General features: G+C 43.5%; 1 protein-coding gene across 1 annotated transcript; it reads left to right on the top strand.

The window, feature by feature from the left end:
* Positions 1 to 1,576: 1,576 nt before the first annotated feature.
* CCDC126 (coiled-coil domain containing 126) lies at positions 1,577 to 20,863 on the top strand. The gene is made up of 3 exons (XM_080932058.1): positions 1,577 to 1,730; positions 14,145 to 14,529; positions 19,184 to 20,863. The coding sequence occupies exons 2-3, from the start codon at positions 14,292 to 14,294 to the stop codon at positions 19,366 to 19,368; spliced, it is 423 nt and encodes a 140-aa protein (XP_080788184.1). The 5' UTR covers positions 1,577 to 1,730; positions 14,145 to 14,291; the 3' UTR covers positions 19,369 to 20,863.
* The last annotated feature ends 4,101 nt before the right edge of the window (positions 20,864 to 24,964 follow it).

The following is a 24,964-nucleotide window of genomic DNA, read 5'->3' as shown; positions in this document are numbered from 1 at the left end:
AACAGCATTTCTTCTGGCTTTTTTCACATTTGGTTCAAACATGCCACCACCCAGTTCTCTGCAAATAGCTAACATTCATCAAAGTACACTGGCTAGACCTTGGTTCCAGTCCAGTTCTGAAGTAAGCCTCCAAGATGTGTCCTATTTGTAAAGGTTTATTCAACCCACAATCCTGTCTGTAGTTTCCAGAACGAAGGCCATCTGCTCATTCCTTATGCTCCAGGGAGACCCACTAACACACACTTGCAGTTAAGCTGAGGCCTCACATACCTGCTGAGATCGTCTCCAGAACCACTCTCTATGAGAAGGTGCCGAGAATATGAATGAGATGTATACTTCCGCTTTGGAAGGGAACTCTTTGTTTAACCCTTGATTCCTCTTCTCCACACATTCTGAATACAAGACCTTTCTTGTTATATATAGTTCAAGGGTCTTACTCCATTCTAAGGCTTGTCTTTTTTGTTGTTGTTGCTGTTAAAACTGTCTTTCGCAGGCTGTGTTTGATCTCCAGATCCTCCTGTTTTATTTATTTATTTTTTTTTGAGGTGTGTGTTTGTGTGTGTGTGTAAGGGGGGGGAGGAGGAGAGAGAGAGAGGACTTTATGAGTTATGGGTGTTTTGTTTGCATGTACCTTATAGTGTACCAACTGTATTCCTGGTGAAGCCAGAGGAAGACTGTCAGATAATATCTGGAACTGTGGTGACAGATGGTTGTGAGCCACCATGTGGATTCTGGGGACTGAACCTGAGTGTTCTCTAAGAACAAGTGCTCTTAACCACTAAGCCATCTTTCCAGTCCAACTTGACTTTTTAATGTGTCATTTTTGTGTATGCTGGGCACTATCAGAACCATATGCCCACCTGGCAAGTCTACCACTAAGCTGCATGGCCAAGCCCCAAAGTCCTTGTTTTTTAAGAAAATGTACTAACTTTGTTTTGTATTTGTTGTGTTGATATATAATTATACCGTCCATGACAAGAATATCTTAAAAACACTTTATTTGTATTCATGAAATTGTGTGTGAGTATTGCTGAGGTCTGCAGAGGCCAGAAGCGGTTGGGATCCCTTGGGGCTGGAGTTCCAAGAGATTACGAACCTCTTGATGTGGGAGCTGGGAATCGAACTCTGACCTTCTGGTCCCTCAGCAAACTGTCTGAACTGTTGGGCTAGGTCTCCAGTCCCCAGAAAAGGATAGTTTGTTTCTATTTATCCTCAGTCCTTTTGTTTTTCTTATCTATTGCCCTGGGTGAGGACCTTCAGGAGCACACTGGACTGTCCAACATTAGGATGCCCTCTAGTGTCAGACAACAGCATTAGTGGTTGCTTTTCTAGTGGAAGGTCGGTAGTAGGATGCTTCACCTAGTGGTGAATAGGGTGCAGTGTTTTCTTTGGTAGTATTGCAGCTGCTATGCCTCTTAGTTGCTAAGCAACCGCGTCGCCTTGAGCCCCCGGGACCAAGAGCACGTGCTGTCTCTCCGCAAGGCGGAACTACATCCCCCACAATGCCACGCGCGGAGGGCCAGGGCCTGGGAGTGGGGGAAGTGCGGCCGGGAGGCGGAGCGGAAACGGGGAGCAGAGCCCCTGGGTGCAGAGCGCTCTCGGTCCTACCTCTGTTCTGGCCCGGAGGCTTCCGCGGTGCCGCTGGCGCCTGCTGCGGGATGTGACTGTAGCTCTAGTTTGTGAGCCCTGCGGCGGCGGCCCGCGTGATTGACAGGAAACCAGCAGGCCAGGTAAAAGGGAGGAGATAGGGGAGGCGGGAGGCGGTGTCCCTGCGGCCCCGGCTTTGCTACTTTGACAGCCTCGACCGTCGGGCCGGGCTCAGCGGAGCTCTGCGGGGATGGGCACTCACCGCGACCACGCTCCTTCGTGCTCCGGTCTTGACAGCTCAGTTCTCTTGTTAGGAGAAGGACGTGAAATGCCTTTTAAACCTGCCAAACTCTTCCCCTGGGAGGCTAGTGAGGAGAACTTTATCTGCTGTGGGTGCAGGCGGTGGCAATGGAATGGCTAGGCAGACAGGATTCGAACCCTTGGCGTCTCGCTGCCTGCTGCTTCGTTCAGGCTAATCAACGGCTCCAAGCCCATATGTTTCATCCAGTAGATGGAGATCACACATCGTTTTAAGTTTTTAGACTTGTGAATAATAAACTATGACACCTTGAGTTCTTCATTTGATGAAGAGATGTTTTGAATGTGATATGAAGTGTGTGAACTTTTGTTTAATCATTAGCACTCAAGGTTGTGTGTTCAGTTTATATTTTACCCCTTTACATGCAAAGAATTCCTTAAGATGTGCTGGCTTCTTAATTTCTGCCCCTTTAAGATGGCTGAGAATGACCTAAGGAAACTGATGACTCTGCTTTTCTGAGGATCAGCTCTGGAGATACTGTACAAGGACTCACTCACCTCCCCCGCCTCCCTAGCCTGGTCCCATAGGAAACCCTTAAAAGGAGATTAAAGGCTTGTCTGTCAGATCCAGGCCCTTTGCAGCTTTCCCCTGTATCACCTTTCTGTACTGTTTCTCACTGGTTCTGTTTTTTCTACCCCTCCCTCCCTCCCTACCTCCCTCTCTACCTCCCTCCCAGGGTTTCTCTGTGTAGCTCTGGCTGTCCTGGAAATTACTCAGTAGACCAGGCTGGCCTCAAACTCAGAGATCCTCCTGCCTCTGCCTCTCTCGTGCTGGGATTAAAGGCATGTGCCACCATCACCCGGCACCCACTTAGGATTTCTGTTCTCTCTCTTTTTTAATATTTTAATTTATTTTTTTAATTTTTTAAAAATTTTATTTGTTTTTTATTTTATTTTATTTTTTACAAATGTTACAGGTCTCATTGTCACCACTGTAATTCATCTGCTGTGATGGAAGCATGACCTGTATCTCAATTTAGCCATACTGACCGGTTCTGGACACTGACCAACAATGCCCATTCTTATGTACCAGGAGGCTTAGGATTTCTGTTCTCAAGTTGTAGTTTTGTTCTGGAACTGAATAAATGCAGTCTGATCAGGAATGACTTCAATGTGTTCAGGTCCCATCAGTTTTTTGTTTGTTTGTTTGTTTTTTACCCTTGCTTTCTCAGTGCTACTGACATTGAGTTTTCGAGGAAATCTCTATACATCTTTAACTGGATCTCCCTTTCACTTAAGGTGTCTGCCCTGTATGTTACCACTTTGAGTCGAGGAATGCACAGTTGTAGCGGGACAGTGCAGCTGGTGAGCCTGATGATTTAAGTGACGGTGTAATACCTTTAGGGAAAGGGAATCGGGGAAGAAGGCATATGCGTGTCAACATTTCCGATTGCCCCGACACTCGTCTGGAAGATGTTTCTCCCGGTGTTACTGAGTGAGTGCAGTAGAAGAGACGTGAGAACCGCAGAGCAGAGCGCGGAACTGGCACTGGTCCTGTTCTGTCACCCTCCACATGACCTTAGCTTTGCTTTCCCTGCAGTCTTCCTTCCCCGTGCCTGCTATAGTGAACAGATTGGCTCCAGGGACCCCTCTACCTCAGACTTTCAATGCTAAGGATCTTGAAACATCCATTTTAACACACGGGAAAACTATAAATTCCCTTATTCATTTGTGCCCTTGTTCCCTGCCTCCAGGTTTTACAGTTCACTGCATCCGCCCTGATAAAAAGGGATTCTCAAGAGAGCTAGGACGCTGCAGAAATCATGATCCCTATCACCCAGTACCCGCTCTCCTGTGCTGCGTGTTTCTGTTCTGGGCCTCCCCTTTCTTCCTTCCTGGTGGTCCCGAGTACCTCTCTCCTGCTCACTCATACTTTCTGGTCTCACTTCCCTAACCTGATTTCATTTTTTTTTTTCTCTCCATGAGTTCATCTTCTTTAGCCCTTGTTTTCTCTCTGGTCTCTTTGTGTAGAAGGCCCCTGGTAAGGGTGCCCAATGCTGGTCCACTTAGCTGTGGAAAGGGGTGTAGGGCCATATGCCACAAGTTACGATTTGCCAAGGCCCTGAGCAGCTCAGCCTGGAACTGAAATATCTGATGCTGCATAATGCCTTAGATTAAACACTCACTATAGCACAGTGATTAAGCGCTTTCCTTTTGATATACTGCTTCCTGTTTTAACCCCAGTCTTACTTTACCCCCACCCAGTCTCCACCGTAGCTCCTGCTGCACTGGAACTTGCTAGGTAGACCAAACTGGTCTCCAACTCACAGAGCTTGAGCGGCTGCCTCCTTCGTCCTGGAATTAAAGCCATCAGACAGGAGTGCCTTAGGGTACTTTATTCATGCTTTTAAAATAATCTATTTTTATAATTTTGCTGCTGCCTCTCTTCTCTTCCTCAAGATGCCATCTGAAAATGTTAAGATGCCTGTGTGTCACCTTAGCAGGAAGTCTTATTGTAGCTTTCTTCAAGGCAGTAGGTTTTATTTTTTATCTTTAGTTCTTGGCAGTGGGGATTGAACTCAATAGCTATATACCCCTAGGCCTAAGCATCTTCAAGTTCAGACCTAATTATAGAGTTGGAAGCTGTCGCCTATGTTAATTTTTTTCCACCAGATATTTGCTTCAGGCAGTATTATGTAGAGAAAATATTTTAGGAATGGACATTTTCCCCAGAAATTCCATTCCAGGGCCAAGTCTGGTTCGGGTATGTCTGTGTGTGCAGGACTTTCTTCTGCATCTTGTATTGGAGAGAGCTATGTGTGCTTCTGAGTGCTGGTGAGCATACCATGTCTTTACACTCCACACAAGCCTCTATGGCAGTGAAGTCCTTTGGAGGTAGGCAGGTGGGTGTGATTCTTAAAGCACCTTAGGCTGAGGGCAGCTGTGTGTGCTGGCGGCTGCAGCTGCCTCTGTTAGATATTATTCATAACAGCACAAAACGTAGCACCGAATCAGGGCGAAATGGGACTTGAATGAGAGATTCTGAGGTAGGATTAGCCATCTGTTGATGTTTTTAACATTACAGTTGCTATTACAGTGAGTAAAAAAAAAAAAAAAAAAGGAAAAACTTCATGACAGGCAGTTTAAAAGGCACTTGTTTTTTAAAATGCTTTTTAAAACTGAAACTCAGCAATAAATCCTTATCCGTAGGTTTCATGGACATGCTTGTATGTAAAAATTAATACACCATGAAAAATTTTGCGAAATAAAATCTGTAGCATTTACATTTTTCTCTGATGGTTTCTGCTTTGTTTTAAAACATTGCTAATTGCAAATAATCTGTTTTGTTCTCTGCTTTTGGAAAGCAGTGGGGTCCCAAGCTGAGAGTTTGGATGTTGTTGGATGGTCCTGACTCCCTCTGTGCTCTCTTCCTTTTCTATAATTCTGGCATTAAGTGTTTTGTGGTTATTTGTCTTTCTTTTGTTGTAGTAATAGATCTACTATAGGCTTAACAGCTTTATCTTTTGGTTTGGGGCTAGGGAGAAAACTCTAAAATGTTACTTAACTGCGTGTGCGTGGCTATTTGCATGGCATACTGCTTGCGTGTGAGAGAGCTTTGACCAGTGTGGTCTTTTAAAGCAGCAGTTCTCAACCTGGGGGTTGTGGCCCCCACAAGGGTAGCCTATCAGATATTCACATTATGACAAATAACTAGCAAAATACACGTATGCAGTAACAATAAAGTAACGCTACGGTTGGGAGGGGGGGTCACCACAACATGAGAACTGTATTAGAGGGTTGCAGTTGTTGTTGTAGAGTCAGGCTCTCTCTGTGTAGCTCTGGCTGCCCTCAGATCTTGTTTCTGCCCCCTGAGTACTGGACTAGAGGCAAGCATCACTACACCTGCTTCCTGGAATGCTTTTATAAGTTGGAGTGGCAGTAATAGACCCTGTAACAAACAGAGAAACTTAGAAAAACCTTCTGCCAGTCTTTGCAGCCTGATGTCTGTATTCCTTAGGCCACCTGTTTTTAGAGTTTGACACATTGTACTTAAAATACCTAATCACGGTTTTCTGTTAACATTCTTGGAATTGTTTCCCAGACTTTGTGTTCTGCATCCCACTTCCTATTATCCTCTTCCTATCAGAACATACAAACTACGTGTTTTTGTGTTTGTAAAGATCATCACATCAGGTCATTATTGATCCTGTATGTTACCAGATAGTCTCACAAGCTCCTAAGAAATAGGATATATGGGCTTTCTTTGCCTGGGGTTTTCTGTGAAGGAAAAGTCTTTCTTCTATCAGAGGTGGACAGCCTAGTTAGATTTGCAAAACTTCTGCAAATCTCCTACACCTCTAATCTCTCCCATCTTGTAAAATATTTATGCAAATCATCTATTTTCCCCATATTACTTTGTACAAAAGCAGCTTGCCCCAACCCTCCAGAACTCGGCAGCCTGGGGTAGCAGATTCCTTCTCTCTTTCCTTCATTCTCCTTGCATGATTCTTTTAAGACTAGCCAATTGGGGAAGACAGTTTGGACCCCAGCCAATGTGGAAAAGACACAGGCACCACCTGTGTCCAAATAAAAACCTGAGCTTGCTATCCTGGTTTGGATTTTTAGTGAATTGGTTTTTGCAAGAAGGAATTGCTTTGCCACGCTGCTTTCTTTTTGTTCCTGTGTGTACTTGTGGGTTATAAATATACTCTTGCTTCTTTACTTTTTGGTTTGTCCAGACAAGGCCTTCCTAGGGTGTGTGAGTCCTTGGCTGCATATTTGCTTGTAGCATGTAGTTTCTGCTCCCACTTTAAGCTCTGGGTAGACTGCACTACCAGCCCTCCACCCAGGAGCCACACCAGATTTGCAGATGAAACACACACACACACATTAACTTGTCTTTGATATGCTTTAGCTCAATGGCCAGGCTCTTCTAAGCCTTCCTTGGCTGTTGCACCCAAATCTTCCCTCAGCTTAGTTGGGTTTCTAATCTGCCTGCTGTCCCAGGCCCAGTCAGGGAAGCAGCCAATGGCCACTCTGCCCTAGACCTCACATGGCTGATGGCTCTTTTTCCCTTTGAAGAATGGCGAATTCTTTTCTCCTCTCCTGCATCTGCTAGCCTGCCTGTGGGAAGTCTGGCCTCTTTACCCAACCTTTGGCAGATAGCATCTTTATTGATTGATCAAGAACCAATTGGGGAACAGGACCTTCAGCATTCATTCCCGATCAGAGCATCAGAACTGCCCCCTACATTTGCTTGCTTTTTTTTAATCTTAAGATTTTGCACTCATGTGTATATGTGTGTGTGTGTGTGTGTGTGTGTGTGTGTGTATGTGTGTATGTATGTGTTTATCAGTCCCTGTCCATTTGTCCATTTGCCCAAGTTCATGGTGGCCTGAAGAGGGCTTCAAATTTTCTGTAGCTGGAATTACAGGCAGTGAGCCATCCCAACATAGATGCCGGGAATTGAACTCCTTTCCTCTGAAAAAAGCAGCAGTGAGGCATCTCTCTAGCTCTGCTATTTGATAGTACTGAGAGCAACATTCTGGTCAGAAACAAATGGTAATCGTTTTAGTTGGCTGGAAACTGGGACCAGATTTTGTAGTTGGCAGAGCAGTTGCTAACCCCTCTGAGGGGTTACCTTAGCCCATACCTCATACAGACGTCATCAGATACAGCCCGTTTCTACTTATTCAGAGTATTGCCTTACTGTCTCACTTCTGCTTAGGCCCGGTCTCCAGAGCCCCGGAAGTCCCACCTGTCTCTTCCAACCAGCAATTGGCCCTTGGCTTTCTTTACTGACAGATCAAGAACCAGTTGGGGAACAAGATCTTAGTATCAGAATTGTTCTCTACAAATGGTGACAGTAATCTGGGGAAAATCGTTTTAGCTTGCTGGAATTTTGACTGGCAAACAAACGACTGTTATATGGTGGTGGCCCAGAAATCCTTAGTGATAGTGTTAGGCCTGTCAGGTTTCTAGGTAGTGACCCTTGGCTTTCAGAGGGCCAGTACTTGAAATATAAAAGAAAATGGCAGTGTCAGAGTGGAGGTTCTGCTGTCATTTGAAGCTTTGAACACCATGCGGAAAACCACACTGAGTGCTCTGAAATGGAAACTTCTAGTTCTTTGGAAAGTTAGTTATGTCAAATGATGTGTTGCTGGGGCACACAGATGAAAGGATGTAAGTAAATTACTGTTAGTTGCTGAAAGTTCAAACTCCCTGTCATGTCTTGCTAAACCAAACATGTAAAAGACCATTTTCCTGAAGCAGACATGGGTGGAAGGATGTTTGGATAGAGCAGACACCTGACAGGACACTTGCTGAAGGAGTATCACTATGACCTCCCAGATAGTGGGAGATGAGCACTGAGCTTTGGTTTGGTTTGCTCTGCCTTGCTATTCTTTGTTAAACACATATATATTGGCTCACCTTACATAGCATTGTTGAACTCAACTTGTGGTAACACCGCCACTGAGAAAAATTAAGAACTGCTCGTGAGGTTCCTGCTGCAGCTTTTAGCTTTGGTGACCTTCCTCATGCCTGTTGGCAGGCCTGGTAGTTTCTTCAGGATTGGACTACAGCTGCCTGGTGTCTGCTTGCCGAGAGGACTGGACCAAAGTTGTTGGTTTGTGCCTGGTGTCTGCCTGCAGTTGCTGAGTCGTATTTGGTGTTTGCTACAGGATGGAACAGCTGCCCCAGAAGATCAAGCTCATCCCCAAAAAACTGTTTCTGAACAGGTCTGCTTCCCCCATATCCTAATAATTTTTCTATTTCATTACCTCTACTGGGTGGTGGATTAGAGGAGCTGTTGAACCCTTATTAAAAGTAGGCTGTAAAAATTTATGCCTACAATCCTTTTTTTTCCTAATTGAGGCTAATAATTGTTCCTTCTCTAATCACTGAAAAAGTGTAAGTAAATTTCTGTTAGTTGCTGAAAGTTCAAACTTCTTGTCTGTACTTTTTATATGAAAGCATACATGTAACTCCCAGTGGACAGGGACGTGTGCTCATATTGACACTGAAGTGGTTCAGTGGAGTTGGCTTTTCACCTTTATGCCTGCCTAGTAAGAATGGGGACTTGGCCACTCTGGCAGCAAGAACTTGTTTTCTGGTAAAAGCCACGGGTCTCTGCCTCCCTCAAGCAACAGTATTCTGATGTCACACCAAATGATCTGATTTATAACTGAGAATTTACAGCACCTTCCCTGCGAGTCTTGTCGCTGCTTCATTTCTGGAAGAGATCTGAGATTCTGGGCAGTGTTCTTCTCTGACTTTGCTGTACATTGTAAAGCAATGGCAACTGTAAATACTGATGCTGGCTGGGAACACAGCTCAGTGGTAGGGAGAATGTTTGCCCACAGTGTAGGAATGCTCACCAGCACATGCATCATGAAAAACCAAAGCATTCTTGTTCCAAGGATGAAGTTAAGTTCCCATCCCCATTGTTATTTAATTAGTATAGGGTATGATTTGGTACCGGGATTCTAAGGAATCTTTCGAGGTGATTTTTTTTTTTTTTTTTTTTTTTTTTTTTTTGGTAAAATATTGCCTGAGAAAGAACAATGGGGATATGTACTTTTAACGACATAGTTACCTCTTCCTGTGTTGCTTGGATTTGCTTGTGGTTCTCAGGCTGAGTCTAAGGTCTTGGGTACTGTAGGGAACCCTCTCAGACTTTGGAACTTTTCAGCCCTTAGTCAGGCATAAGCTGGCTCCTGGACATCTTTTTAACTTGGGAAGGGTTCTGGGGTGTTTTTTCTTCTTTGTGTTGCCATACCTACTTTATTCCTTGATGTCCTTTCAGAGCCCTAGTGTAGACTGGGACCCATGCTCTCACCCTCTTACACCTTTGTTATTCCTAAGACAAACCTTTCTGTTTCCATTCCTCATATTAGTGTATATTAGCTGTGTAGAGCACTAGGTTTTGTCGACACTTCTGTACGTGGAACAGAGTAGTGGAGAATGCCCCTCTTCACATTCACTCCATCTGTACACCCTTAGCCCTCCTTCACTTTCTTTGCCCTCCTCCCATTTTTTTTTTTCAAATTGTTTTCCCTTTCGTTTCTTTCTTTTAACGTTAACTATCACCTATGAGGGAGAACATGACACTGTGAGACTGGCTCATTCCACTTAATGGTGATTTCCAGTTCTGTCCATCTTCCTGTAAGGGACATAAACTTGCTTTTCTTTGTGGCTGAATAAAACCTCTACTGTGTGTATATAATACATTGCCAAATGCTTTGCATAATAAATGTCTTATTACTGTGACAAATCACAGAGGAGACACCACCTCATCATTATTGTCTGAGTCCAAACCCCTGACTTCCCATTGAGGTGGGAATTTCATTGTTAGAAGCTGAGTATTGTCAAGAGAAGAAATACATGTAGAAGAATGCAGTAGATCATTATTTATTACCCTGCACAAAACTAAGGCCAAGTGGATCAAAGCCCTCAACAAAAAGCAGAATCTAACCCTGAATCTAACAGAAGAGAAAGTGGGGAACAGCCTTGAACGCATTGGTGCAGGAGCCAAATTCCTGAACAGAACACTAATAGCTCAAGCACTAAGGTCAACAATAAATGGAACCTCATTGAACTGAAAAGCTTCTGCAAGGCTAAGGATACAATCAGTAGGACAAAACAGCTGACCACAGATTGGGAAAACATATTCACCAGTCCTATATCCAACAGGGGCAAGTGTCCAAAAATATATAAAGAATTCAAGGGGCTGGAGAGATGGCTCAGTGGTTAAGAGCACTGACTGCTCTTCCAGAGGTCCTGAGTTCAATTCCCAGCAACCACATGGTGGCTCACAACCATCTGTAATAGGATTCGATGCCCTCGTCTGGTGTGTCTGAAGATAGCTACAGTGTAATTATATATAGTAAATCAATCAATCAATCAATCTTTAAAAAAAAAAGAACTCAAGAAATTAGACTCCAACAAACAAATAACCCAGTTTAAAAATGGGGTACAGAGCTAAACAGAGACTTCTCAGTTGAGGAATCTCTAATAACTGAGAAACACTTGTTTAACATCCTTAGTCATCAGGGAAATGCAAATTAAAACAACCCTGAAATTTCACCTTACACTCATCAGAATGTCAAGGGACAGCACATGCTGACAAGGCTGTGGAGCAAGGGGAACACTCCTTCATTGCTGATGGGAGTGAAATCTTGTACAACCACTCTGGAAATCAGTTTGATGGTTTCTCAGAAAATTGGGAGTAGTTCTACCCTAGGATCTAGCTATGCCATTAGCATACAACCAAAAGACGTTCCATCATACCACAAGGACACTTGTTCAACTACGTTCATGGTAGCTTCATTTGTAATAGCCAGAAATAGAGGGGAAAAAAAAACCTCGAATGTTCTTCAACTGAAGAATGAATGAAAAAAATGTGATTCATTTACACAGTGGAAAACTACTCAGCTATTAAAAGTGAAGACATGAAGTTTGCAGGCAAATGGATGGAACTAGAAAATATCATCCTGAGTGAGGTAACCTACCCCAAAGGAGGTGCATGGTATTTCTTCACGTATAAGTGAGTATTAGCCATGCTACAATCCACAGACCCAGAGAAGCTAATAAGGAGGGCCTATGGAGGATGCTTGAATCTCAGAAGGAGAAGTAAAATGGTCATTGGAGGTGGATGGTGGGCGGGCCCTGGGTGGTAAAGGGGAGAGGAGGAGTTTGGGTACAGGGAGAGCCTGGGAGAGAGGACTCCCAGAGACTGAACCACCAACCAAATAGCATGCATGGGCTGGACCTAGAACCTCCACTCTTGCGCATATATAGCAGAAATGCAGCTTGGTTTTCATGTGGGTCCCCCAGTAACTGGAGCGGGGGCTGTCCCTGACTGTTGCCTGCCTGTGGATCCTGTTCCCCTGACTGGACCACCTTGTCTGGTCTTAGTGAATGGGAGAGGATGTGCCTAGTCCTGTAGTGACTTGATGTGCCAGTGTAGATTGACATCCAGGGAGTGCATCCTCCTCCTCAGAGGAGAAGGAAGGAGGTGAGGAGGAAGGGGCTTTGAGGAGTTGGGGAGGGGGGTTTCAGGATATAAAGTAGATAAATTGATGGGGGGTGGGGAGTAGAAAATACTCCTGATCAAGAAAACAGTGTCTGTGACTTGGGTGAAGACCTAACATTCTAGCTGGGCATGGTCAAGGAGCTTGGAAGCCATGCTTGCTTTAAAGCAAGGTAGAGAGACTGGTCCTTCAGTGTTACTTTCTAACTTTATTTCCCAAAGCTCACCCCTTGAGCATTAGCTCACCAGGCCACAGCTTCCTGAACCACTGGCTGTTTTGAATCCCTAAGAAAACTCCCACTTCTTTGTTCTCTTCCCCAGCTCGCTTTCCTCAAGGCTTTGAATTTCCTCAAGGCTCCCTCCCAGTCTCTGCTTGTCAGTTACATGCCTAACTTTCTTGCTAACTCAGATAAATCTGTTGAGATTTACCGTTTGCCTGCCCTTGGGTTTTCTGCTTAAATGCTAATTAAAATGTCCTTGAACTTTCCTCTGGGTCCATTTTTTAAAATCTCTTATTAATAAGATTAAGAACCCGGAGAGGAAACGTCGATTTTTCCCATATCAATACCGAGCAGATACTCTGTAGAGTGCAGGTTGGAACGCTCTTGCATTTATGAAGGTCTCTTTTCTGACCAATGGTGAAGTCATATCTTATATCTAGTCATCTGGGGTTGAGTTATTGAGAGATTTTTGTTTGTTTGTTTTTAAATTGGGAAACAGTAAAAGATTTCTCACCGTGCAGCAGCCAGAAGTGAATTTAAAACCAAGTGTGTACTGAGCCCAAGGTGTTTGTGGCTGTGTTTACTGTGCTGTGTCACATGACTGCACCGTAGCCTTGGTTCTGAGCACAGCGTCCACTGTCACTGCGCTTGTCCTCACGCTGTTTCAAACACACGGCCCGCAGTCAAGCCGCTTTCGTGTTATAAATGGCTGTGTCTGCACTGTACACGCAGCTTTTCTGCCCATATGGTTTACCTATGGAAAACAGCAGCTCTGCTGCTTCCCTACTGCCAGTCCTCAGCATGCAGTGTGCGGTTGGACATGCTTTCTCTTCCCTTCCTCTCTCTTTCTTAGCTGTCATTTAACTCTTCATCTGCCAGAACCACCTTGCTGGCCTTTTTCTCGGTGCTCCAGTGATGTCACGGTTCTGGCTTTTCAGTCATGCCGACTTGTCTTTTGAACTAATGGGAGAGCCCAGCGCTCTTTTCATAGGGTGCGAGGGATACACAGTTTATAAGTGTGCAAGGCAAGTGGATCTGTGTAAGTTTGAGGCCAGCTTTGATGTATGTATTGGATCCCAGGCCATCCAGGATGCATAGCCAGAGCTTGTCTCAAATAAAACAAAAAAATCTAAAGCATCTCTTCTAGAAAGCACATTTCTAAGGAAGGTCAACTATAGAGCATAACTTAGTATGTGCTGAATGAAAGTTATTTAATGCTCTGAAGGCTTTGGGTTGATTTGTTTATCTTGCTGTGTACTGAGATGACTTGACAGTCGCATGCAGCCTAGGCTGGCCTAGAGCTCGCCTTTCGATCTTTCCCTCCATGTGCCCTGTGCCTGCCTTCTCACCTTTACATTACTTTATTGTATTGGCCTTTACATGTAGTCTCAAAGTAGGTTCTACTGGTCTTGTTATCCCTAGCAGATGGTTAGATCGGCACGCCTATTTGTTTGCCCTGGAAAACGAGAGCGTCCCTAAAGACTATTTTTAGTAAGCTCTGAAATACTCACGGAAAATGCACTATAGATTTTTAAACTTCCATTTATTTTCCCTGCTCTGGGTGATGAAAGCAGAGCTTTGTTTCTTGAGCATTTAGGTGGCTTATGAACATTAATTTTTATATTCTAACTCTTCCCAAGTTTTCCAACTTTTAACCTTTCACTTGAATACTTTCCATTTTAGGGTGGATGTGTCACAGGGTTAGTTCCTTTAGGAATCGCCTTTGTGTTGCTGTTGGTGGCCACGTTTGAATAGACAGAACCTAGAATCTTGTATCAATGGCTTTAGTGACGGATGAGAAATCAAAATTTTCTAACTGTGGCGGCACAGTCAGATTTATTTATTTATTTTGCAGCTACTAACAGATTTATTTCTAGTTTAATTTAGAAAGAATATGAAAAGGAACTGATAGATGACCAGGGAGCTTGTTAGATGGCAGAGAAAGCTGTCAAGGAAGGTGTCCGTAGCAAACCAGGGCTGGCTTGCTGTCCTTGCTAATCCTGGTGCTGCTGCGGGTCGCACTGACCCCTTGTTCTTCATTACAGTTTCGAGAGCAGACGAGGCCCTGCCGAAGATGGACAGACGGCGGTAGACAGCTGCTCCTCCTCTTCCCTCTCGAAAGACTTGATCGTTTGGTGTCTTGTTCCCAGTTGCTGCTCCTCGATCAAGTCGGCTTGCTTCCTTCATCAGACATGTTCCGTACAATCTCAAGAAAGAACATGTCCCAGAAGCTGAGCTTCCTGTTGCTGGTGTTCGGACTCATCTGGGGGCTGATGCTACTTCACTACACTTTGCAACAGCCGCAGCGGCAGAGCAGCGTCAAGCTTCGTGAGCAGATCCTAGATTTAAGCAAAAGATACGTGAAAGCTCTGGCCGAGGAGAGCAGGAGCATGGCGGACGTGGACAGCGGTGCGTCCATGGCAGGCTATGGTGAGAACCACGCGATGTCCCTTGTCTTCTCCTTCCCAGCTCATTCCTGTGTAAGCACACTTACAGGAAGTGAGCTCAGCAGCCGTGCGTGCCTGCTCTTTATTAATTGATTTTAAAAAAATTATAGGTGAATATTTTCAAATGCAAAGTAGAAATATAGTACTTATATATTTCTTGCCCAGAATATTATTAATATTTCCACAAAATTCCTTACATTTTAAGTACATTATAGAAATTGTGACATTCGTCTCTTTAACATATGTATGCATAAGGTATATTGTGTGCATTTACAAATGAGTATGTAACAATATTATTGTGTTATATATATATATATATATTTTAATTTTTGGCTTCTTCATATAAAGCATCAAATGGATACCATCTATTAAGTCCCAGGAAACAGGGTTTACCCTGTTCCAGCATTGCTTACTGCACCTCTCCCTTTCGTGGCTTAGGTTCCTGTTTTAAGTTTGTGTGTGCTGGACTTTTCCTTTTAGATAAGGTGGGAAGCTAGGAAGTTTGAAGCCCATTCATCCAGTGCTGGGAATCAAATCCAGGGTTTTCACATAACGCTAGGCTATCACACTGTCTTAATTAGGGTTTCATTGCTGTGAAGAGACCATGACTAAAGCAGCTTTTATAAAAGACAGCATTTAATTGGGTCTGGCTTACAGTTCAGAGGTTTAGTTCATTATCATCATGACAGGAAGCATGTCAACGTTCAGGCAGACTTGGTGCCAGAGGAGGAGCTGAGAGTCCTACAGGTTGATCTGTAGGCCGTAGGAGACTGGGCCACACTGGTCAGACTTGAGCTAATATGACCTCAAAGTCTGTCCCCACAATCCTCCATCAAGGCCACACCTCCTAATAGTGCCACTCCCTATGAGCCACACAGCCCCTCACATGAATCCTTAGGGGTATCCCTATTCAAACCACTACACACTCTAAACCAAGCTATAGCCCTAGCCGGTTTTATTTAATTTATTTATCTTGAGGCAGAATCTCATGTTTTCCAGGTTGACTTTGAATTTACCTTGTAGTTGAATATGGTCTTGAACTTCTGATCTTTAACTGTTTCCCTGGTACAGGATTACAGGCCTGTCTCAGGACTCTTGGTTTATGTGTTGTCAAACTTAGGGTTTTGTGCATACTAGGTGAGCACCTTATTAACTGGGCTTGTGTGCAACTCTGCTTACTTGTAAGACAGGTTCTTGCTTTATAAATTAGGCTGACCTTGAACTCAGTGTTTTCCTGCATCCTGAGTGCATTGGGATTGGGCTCTCTAGTAAGTTTGTTGGTTGAGTGTTTGCTTTTTGTTCAAGTCGCCTTTTCCTTTCAGCAGAGGTGTTTATCATGCCTCTTGAGGAAAGGCCTTACAGTGTGTCACGATGGCTGTGAGTTCAAGAGTTCAGTCGCTCTTACATTCTTTCTGCCCTTTTCTTCTGTAGTATTCCCTGAGCCATGGAGGAGGAGACACAGATGCCCCATTTAAGACCATGTTAGAAAGAAATGGCCAGGCATGGTGGAACATACCTGTGATCCTAGCATTAGGTTGGTGGAGACAGGGGATCCCTGGGGCCTGCTGGCCAACTGGTCTAACTGGATTGGCAAGTTCTAGCTAGGTCCAGTGTGAGACTGTCTCAAAAATAAGTGAAGGCTGAGGGTAAGCTGTTGAATTGTTAAGCAATGAGTTGGGCATCTGTACCTGCCCTTACCCCCACATCTTCGGTCTTTTGAGACAAGGTTTTGCCTTGTAGCTCAGTGTCTTACTTAGGGTTTCTATTGCTGCAACAGAACACCATGGCAAAAGCAAGCTGGGGAGGAAAGGGTTTATTTGGAGTTGTAGGTTGCTGCGACCCACCTGATTGGAGTGCTGGAAGCCGTGTAAGGTCAACCAGCATTCTTAACCATGGGTCCATCTCTGCAGCCCCCTTGGTTAATCTTTTAATCAGCATGTTTTTGATTGTCTACCATTTCTTTCTGAAAAATTTTAAGTTTCACTTAAAATTGTGAACTTGCCATTTAATTATAATGTAATCCGATGATATTAATTGCATTCATAGAGGGGTGTGTCTCACTTCTGACAGCACAGCTATTACCAGCCTTATCAGCTGCTGTTAGATGGTTTGTCCTGGGGATGACAGGCCTGGGTGGAGTTGACTGTTTGATCCAGGATCAACAAAACAACCGTACCAGTTGCCACTATTGCATCCCTAAGGTCTGTGAAAAGCCTCTGAGAAAATGTACTAATGCCCTTCTACCTTCCACAGAGGTTAAGAGTCTTTCTGGAAGAAATTAAAATTAGAATTAGGTGCAGGCCCGGGACCCTGGCCAGGTCTCCTGAATGTGCAGTATCAGCATTAGACACTGCATCTTCCCACAAGGTCAGAATTTATTCAGTGATAGTAAATTCATAGATTTTGTTGGCTTCATTGACTGCAGTTTTCCAGATGGTTCCAGCTGTCCTGACAGTGAGGCCATGAGATCTTTTATTCCAGTCTTAATTGCTAATAACACTCAGATCATCTATTAAAAATTAGTTTATTATTGTGTGCATGTGTATTGAATGGTGTGTATCACCATGTTTATGAGTGTGCGTGTATGTGCATACATGCAAGGCAGAGAAAAGATTTGGGAGTCAGTTCTCTCCAAATGTACGTGCTGGGGATTGAACTCATGCTCTCGGGCTTTTACAGCTGGAGATTTACCCACAAGCCACCTTGCCTGCCCCCAGACATCTTCCTTTACAGTTGTGTGTGGGTTTCAGAATAGCTACAAAAGGTTGATGACACAGTTCAGAGAAGCCTGTGAGAATGAGGTGAGAGCTCATACATAGAACCTAGTTCCTGAAAATTAACAGGCTCTAAGCATCTCAGTGAGAGGACCTGCAGAGAAACCTGCTGAGGCAGAGCTGAAGAAGGAGCTGAGAGGCCGGCCAGGCCTATAGGACTGGACCATCCAGTCAAGGGGTAGGACGGGGTCTGGGTGGATGGGCGGAGTTAGACTAGGGCTCATCAAGCAGTGGGGGATCCTGCTGAACTAAACTTCAATGGATAGTTTGGAGTTCTCTGTTTCAGGAGTTTTGTCTGCACTGCTCTGTTTTGCCAGCTGGTGACAGGTGTGTACCCACCCAGAACCTATATCTGATCCTTGAATAGAAAGAACACACACACACACACACACACACACACACACACCAGTTATTCTTTATACCTTGGCTAACTCAATGACCGGACACTCCTAATCCTTCCCCCGCTACCCCAGGTTCAGTAGGTAGCCCAGAGGCCACACCACTTATCCAGATACTCTCATGGTAGGTTGGTTTTTCTCCTGCCGCTACTTCATTCCCTTCTTCCACTGATTTTTCTCTCTGCATCCTATCTGTTCAAGTCTCTGTGTCCCTCAGTGTACTCAGCCATTGATAACTGGCATCTTTATTGATAGACCAGAGTCTAATTGGGGACAACAATCTTTAGCATCAGTAAACACAGATTTCTGATCAAAGAGCCTCAGAACTACCCTCTACATCTGTCCCCTCTTGATAGAGTGGGATGGGTCAGCCATTGTCATGATCTCAGTGTTAGATGTCTCTCTGTGGTACCCAGGTGAGGATGCTGTATCCTTCATGGGTCTGGTGTTTACCTTCTCAGTCAATGCTTCATGGTTGGTGCTGGCCAGGCAGTAGCATCTGCACACAAACAAGAATGCAAAGTCAAAAGCCTCTGTGTTTGTCCTCAGCATGGAGGGAGAGGCTGCTGGAGTAGCCTGGGGTCACATAGACTAAGTCCGAAAGAGAAACTAGGTCTTCAGAGCAGGTCGCCATGTGCACTGGCTGCCCTCCCCTCCCCCCCATCCCCCCTGTTCCCCGCTGGAGCATCAGAGTCTGGCTTGTGGGGGTCACTTGCTTATGGGGCTCTCTCCTTCTCTGCCTTCACTAGTTCCTCAGCTGCCTGGCTCAGTCTTCTTATAACCTATTCAGAAACTCAGAATAGGGAGCCAAGAGAGGGCTCTTTGGTAAGAGTGTTGGCTTCTCTTCTCCAGAACCCAGAAGCACCCACACGGAGCCCACAACTGTTTTGTTTTATTTATTTTATGTATGTGAGTACACTGTATTCAGACTCACCAGAAGAGGGCATCAGACCCATTACAGATGGTTGTGAGCCACCATGTGGTTGCTGGGAATTGAACTCAGGACCTCTGGAAGAGCAGTCAGTGCCCTTAACCACTGAGCCATCTCTCCAGCTCTCTCTCCACTGTCTTTAACTCCAGTCTATGGAATCCACTACTCTCTCTAGCTTCTGGGCACCAAGGCATACACATGATGCATAGACATACATGCAGATAAAGTACCTATACACATAAAATAAATACGTTTTTAACAGTAAGAAACCGTCTGACGTGTTCCTTACAGAGGGGCTGATGCTGTGAGCTAGACTTTCAATCGGATGCACTGCTCTCAGAAGTGGGGAGTCCTGGGCTGCATGGTGCTAGTCGTGAATGTGACTCGGCTTTCTCTGTTGGGCTCTTCTCTGTAGCACATTTTCTTTCAGATATCCTGGTAATTATTTACCTCTTTCCCTTAAACTGTAAAGACATAAGTGTTTAAGTGCTCTATTGCTATTTAACATGACCGATTTCAACTTTCTCCTTGTAGCTGATCTGAAGAGAACGATCGCCGTCCTCTTGGATGACATCTTGCAGCGCTTGGTGAAGCTGGAAAGCAAGGTCGACTATATTGTTGTGAATGCCTCAGCAACCAATGCTACCAATGCCACCAATGGCAATTTGGTGCCTGTAACGACCAACAAAAGGACGAGTGTTTCGGGCAGCGTCAGATAGCAATGGAGGCTACCTGTGTGGCTACACCGCTGTGGGTTGCATCCATCGCAGGACACTGCTGCCTAGGACAGAGTAATACTTGACAATAAAAGCTCTACACATTTCCAATGAGCTTGCTGGATTCATAGGATGCTAATTCTGTATATATAATCGCAGGCATTATTAGTTTGCTTTGACACAAAGCTCTTTAATGCTGTTCTGTATACTTAACAGGAGTTTGGTAACAAGGCTGATATGGTGAACAGGGAGGTCATCTCTGCAGAGATCAAGAAGCAAAAGCACCAGAAAACATGGAGTCCTTTCTCTAAATCCTTAAGTATATAAAGTGTTTGTCAGATAAGTGGACAGTAACGTTTGGCTCATCTGTCACCTGCCCTCAGCCACATCCCTGTGAGTAGAGAACACGCTTGCTTCCAGAACTGTATTTTGTTACTCAAATTATGAGCAGAGAAAGGAAGTGTCATGTTGAAAATCGTGTTTCGAAATAGACCCAAAGAATGTTTTCATTTGCACTATCCTTCAGATAACTGAAGGTTAATTGTATATTTTTAAAAATAGCATTTGTAAGAATATAATTTTGAAATGGGTAGCAGCCACTGTCCGTAGCTAACCATCAGGGACAATTTAATAGAGATGAGAGTAGCCGCTAATCTCACACTTTAAAATTTCTTACATATATTCTGCAGAATAATACATATTTTTATGATGAAATAAAAAAATAAAATATGCATGATTTTTCACAATCATGGTTGGTGATTTGAAAGTAATCTCAGTGTCATATGCCTGTAGCCGTGGAACTCAGGAGGCTGGGACAGGAGAGTTGAGAATTCACTGCCAGCCTAGGCAACAGAGCAGAGCCTATATAAAACCATTGATCGTTTCTCCTACTAGGAAAGTACATCATTCCCGTATTTTGGTAAGTGTTCTTTGGTTATTTTGTTGGAGGAAGGAAAGGATGTGAGGACTTTAGCCAGATGTATATAATAAATGTTATTTGCGCTGCACAAAACTGCCTGGAAAATTAATGTGAGTTGATGTTATTTAAGAGAATCCTGTGTTAGGAAATGTCAGGTTAGCTATTCATTTTATACAATGACCACTTCACAAAATTAAGAACATTAAAATATAAATTATGAAGATTGTTTATCTTTTTAGAGAAACAGCTACTGTATACAGCACAAGAAATCTTGACTTGGTTAATTCTAGTATAGAATAAAACATGTCTTTATTTAAATAGTCTTTGTAGCAAATCCAATTGCTATATAGTATTCTATATTTGGTAGTATTTATTCTATATGATAACTGCTTATGTGCAGCCAGCCTCTAGATTTAGACTAAATTGAATTTAGTTTTCGATATATTTCATTATTATAATGCTACCCCAAAAGTAGCAGTGATTATAATATTTTGTTAAAATAAGTATAAGAAATATATTGTTTCATGAAAGATAACTTTCTGAAATGTCTTCCCTGTACGTTTTTGTGAAGAAATGATGTCCCATTGGCAGGTAGATTCTGCAGTACCGTTCAGTCTCTGACGAGTCCTAAGCATCTCTGATTTCATTGTTTTCAGGGATGAAATAAAATATGTTGTTTGTATTCACAATTGTTACTTTTGTTTTGGTTTTGGTTTTCAGGATTGTTTTTTCTGTATAACAGTCTTTACTGTCCGGGAACTCACAGAGATCTGTCTACCTCTGCCTCCTCAGTTCTGGAATTAAATGCCTGGCTTGCTACACATTTTTAAAAACAGCAGTCATGCATTTAATAAATGGCAATTGATTTGGTTTTTTTCTTAAAGTGCTGTAAGCAAAAGGACTGTTAATCAAATGATCAGCTGGATGTATACCAGTTCTGGCCTTTGAACACTCACCTGGTAACTTGAGAAAGAACTATACAATGATTACCATTTTATAGGTATATTAGTCAAATTGTACTTTGTCATCTCAAATGACAGTGTGAGGTACCAGACATTTTATTATTATATACCTCACTGAACTGTAGATGACTGAAGTCATTTCCACATAGGTCAGAGGGGTCCCACAGAGGGACTCTTGTGACTGGTGCACATATAAGCCATCAAGATTTTTTGTTACTGATATAAACACAATTCATTTGCATAGGAGATTTGCTGCTCAGCTCACTGGGTAAGTCACATGCTAGACATCTTCCTCGCCTGTATGTTGGCTGCTTCCATTGCTGTCTCAGTTACTAGTGTTTCCATTGCTGTGATAAAGCACCATGACCAAGGCAACTTACGGAAGGGTCTGTTTGAGCTGATGATTCCAGAGGGATAAGAGCCTGTCATGGCAGGGAGCACAGCAGGCCGGGTAGCTGGGAAGTATCTGAGAGCTCACATGTTGACTCACAGATAGGAAGTACAAAAGGCTAATTTTATATGGTGTGATTCTTTTGAAATCTCAAAGCCTACTCCAGTGACACACTTCCTCCAGCAAGGCCATACCTCCTAATTCTTCCCAAATAACCAAGTGGGAGCCAAATAGTCAAATGCCTGAGATTTATGGGTGACATCACATTCAAATCACCACAATTGTCAGTTTGACTGGCTTTAAATTCACTAGGGATTCATACCCTGGGTGTAACTATGAGAGTGCTTCCAGAACAGATTGAGGGGGTAAGAACCATCTGAAAGTACAACATCAATCCATGGCCTGGGGAGTGGCAGAGTGACTAAAAAGGAGAAATGAGCTAAACACCAGCCTTCTTTTCTCTCTACTTCCTGTCTGCATGCACCATGTGACCAGCTGCTTCCTGTTCCTGTTGCATGGTGAATTGTACTCTAACACTGTGAGTCAAAAGAAACCTGTTCTCCCTCAAGCTCTGTCAGCTATTTTGCTCCAATAATAAGAAAGGTAACTGCTATATCTGGTTTCTCAACATTAGGCACAATGAAAGACTTATGGGGGAGGCAGGTGGTCTTACGGAATTTTGGTACTGTGGGTTGAGCTAGTGACATGAAGGAAGCATCAGAAACAAGAGCAGCAGTGACATCTGGCATCTGGCACTCCGGAGCCCTGGAAGCAAAGCTGCAGCTGATGGATAACCAAAAGTGGGATGGAACTGCGAAGCTTGTGGTTGGAGGCAGCAGTGGGAGCAGCAATGACAACAGTGACAGTAGCTGCTTCCTGAGTAGCAGAAGCTTGACAGCAGCTAAAGCAGCAACAGGCACTAAGCAATCCCAGGGAGTGGTGGGGAGGGATGGGGACTACGGTGGAGGTCACGAAAGCATGGCGACCTGAGATAGATGGAGGGTAGAAGACTGTGAAGAGCCAGAGGAGAGAATCCGCAGACTTTGCCTTTAGGGACAAGAGTTTCAGACTTCCCAAGAGTTACAGTATTGACTACTGCCACTGGCTTAAGTAATTTGAATGTAAGAGTTCTACATTCCTAGGCTTGCATGGTTACACTGACTACAGAGAGACACTGACTGCTGCTCCCCACAGCATGAATACAAAAGCTGCCAAATACTGCCAGGAAGTACATGGCTCCGCCCACCAGACTAGAGCAAAAGGACCCAAGTCAGTTAATGAGTAGCATCATGAGCAGAGGCTACATGGACGTTTTTGCCCAGTAAGGAAGAAGATGGGGGTTATTTATACAATGCCCAATGCATATTGAGTTAACGAGTGAGGAGGGTTAAATGTTGCAGAAGGAGCTTGGAATTTTATAGCTTTTTCAATTCATTTTGTTTTTATTTAGGGTGGGAGTATGGGCTTAGCTAGAGGTTGAACCCAGATATGCGAAGTACATGCAGTTTTGTAACTTTTGGTGTAAATAATTCAATAGTAGAGTACACTTAAAGGAGCTAAGCTGTAAAGAGTTTTAAAAGTTTATTGCTCTTTAAATTTGATCAGTAGTACCAGTATCTTTTAAATCTCTGTTCAGAAGGAGTTTAGGACCTCACTAAGTCCTTAGTAGGTCAAGTGTATCTTCATGTAGATTAGCAATGTCTTTAAAAACCTTTTACATGTAGGTTAGCAATGTCTTTTAAAACCATTATTTAGGAGGCTAAAGAGATGGTTTAAGAGTTAAGAGCACCAGCATCTCTGGGATGGATTCCCAGCACCTACACAGCAGCTCAAAACTGTTCATAACTCTAGTTTTAGGGGATCCAATGCCTTCTTCAGGCTTCTATGGGCTCTGTACACACATGATGTGTAAGACCCAAATTGAGTCTTATCTATTTGAGGCTCCCATGAATGAGACAAGAGATCATGAATCGATACAAAACAAAAGGTTTATTAGTCCAGTGCACTGGGGTGACCTACATCCAGAGAAGAGGTGACCCTAAAAGGCTGTTACAAGCAGTTTTTATACTTTTTAGAGGTACAGGTTACATGAGTGAGATTAAAAGGTCAATATGCTTAGCTAATAAATTTAAATTATAATCATAGAAACCTATTGGTTAGTGAGTATATGTGTCAGGACCCTAACTGGGACTTTCTAGAGTGTCAGATGGCTATCAGTCAGCACATTTTATGATTCTCCTGAAAATGCTTTACTCAAGGAATAGGAAAAAGAGGAAACCACACTTATTATTATCATCATCATTATTATTATTATTATTATTTAATCTTTTACAGTCCAGTCATTATTTGCCCTCTGACTGTTCCTCATATCATATCCCCTCCCCCTATCTTCAAGAGGATGTTCCCACCCCTCCAACCCCACTAAACCTCTACTATCTGGTATGTTGGTTTTCTATGATTATCATAAAAACAATCACAAATCTGATTAAAAAATTATTTCCTTATGGTTCTGGAGTTCAGGAATCTGATATTAGTTATTTTGGCAGAGATCAAGGTGTTGTTGGCAGGACCTCTCCCTCGGAGGTTCCAGGAGGAAGAATGCTTTCTTGGCCCCCGCCCCCCTTTAGTCTCCAGTCCTTGCCTTTGCTGGCTCTCAGCCTTCTTTCCATTCCAAACCAGCAATGCAGTCAGATACCCCCTGCCCACTTCCTGCCTCCCGGCTTTCCTGTTAGTTCAGCTCCTCAGTGTTCCCCAGATTCTCAGAACACACAGTCTCCTTTGCATCTGTCCTGACAGAATGACATGCATAGATTCCAGTGAGCTGGGCTTGCTTATTCAGCTACCAGAGCTGAATGGAGTTCCTATTCTGTCATCTAGGCTAAAAGTGGGAATCTTCTTCTCAAATATAGATATATTTTAAAATGTGAACTTGGGGTTATGTCAGTGCTAGAGTTTGTACCTAGCATGTGTGAGACTATGTCTTGGACAAGTCCTCTCTTCTTTTTTCTTTCTTTTTCTTTTCTTTCTTTTCTTTTCTTTCTTTCTTTCTTTCTTTCTTTCTTTCTTTCTTTCTTTCTTTCTTTCTTTCTTTCTTTTTCTTTGAGATAGGGGTTTCTCTGTGTAACCCTGGCTATCCTGGAACTTGTCTGTAGATCAGGCTGGCCTTGAGCTCACAGAGATCCGATTTCTCTCTTTTAAAAAAATAATAACAAATGGTCTCTGAAAAAAAAAATCCTTTGCTAGCCTATTTCTCTGCTGCTGAAATGAGCCAATTCAAGCTACATTAGAATATATTAAAGACGGGTTTAGGGTTTCTCGTGGGCTTGT

This window comes from Micromys minutus (genome assembly GCF_963924665.1).
Source record: "Micromys minutus genome assembly, chromosome: 18".
Taxonomy (NCBI): domain Eukaryota; kingdom Metazoa; phylum Chordata; class Mammalia; order Rodentia; family Muridae; genus Micromys; species Micromys minutus.
The sequence above is the reverse complement of the archived record's forward strand: the minus strand, read 5'-3'. Positions and strand labels throughout refer to the sequence as shown.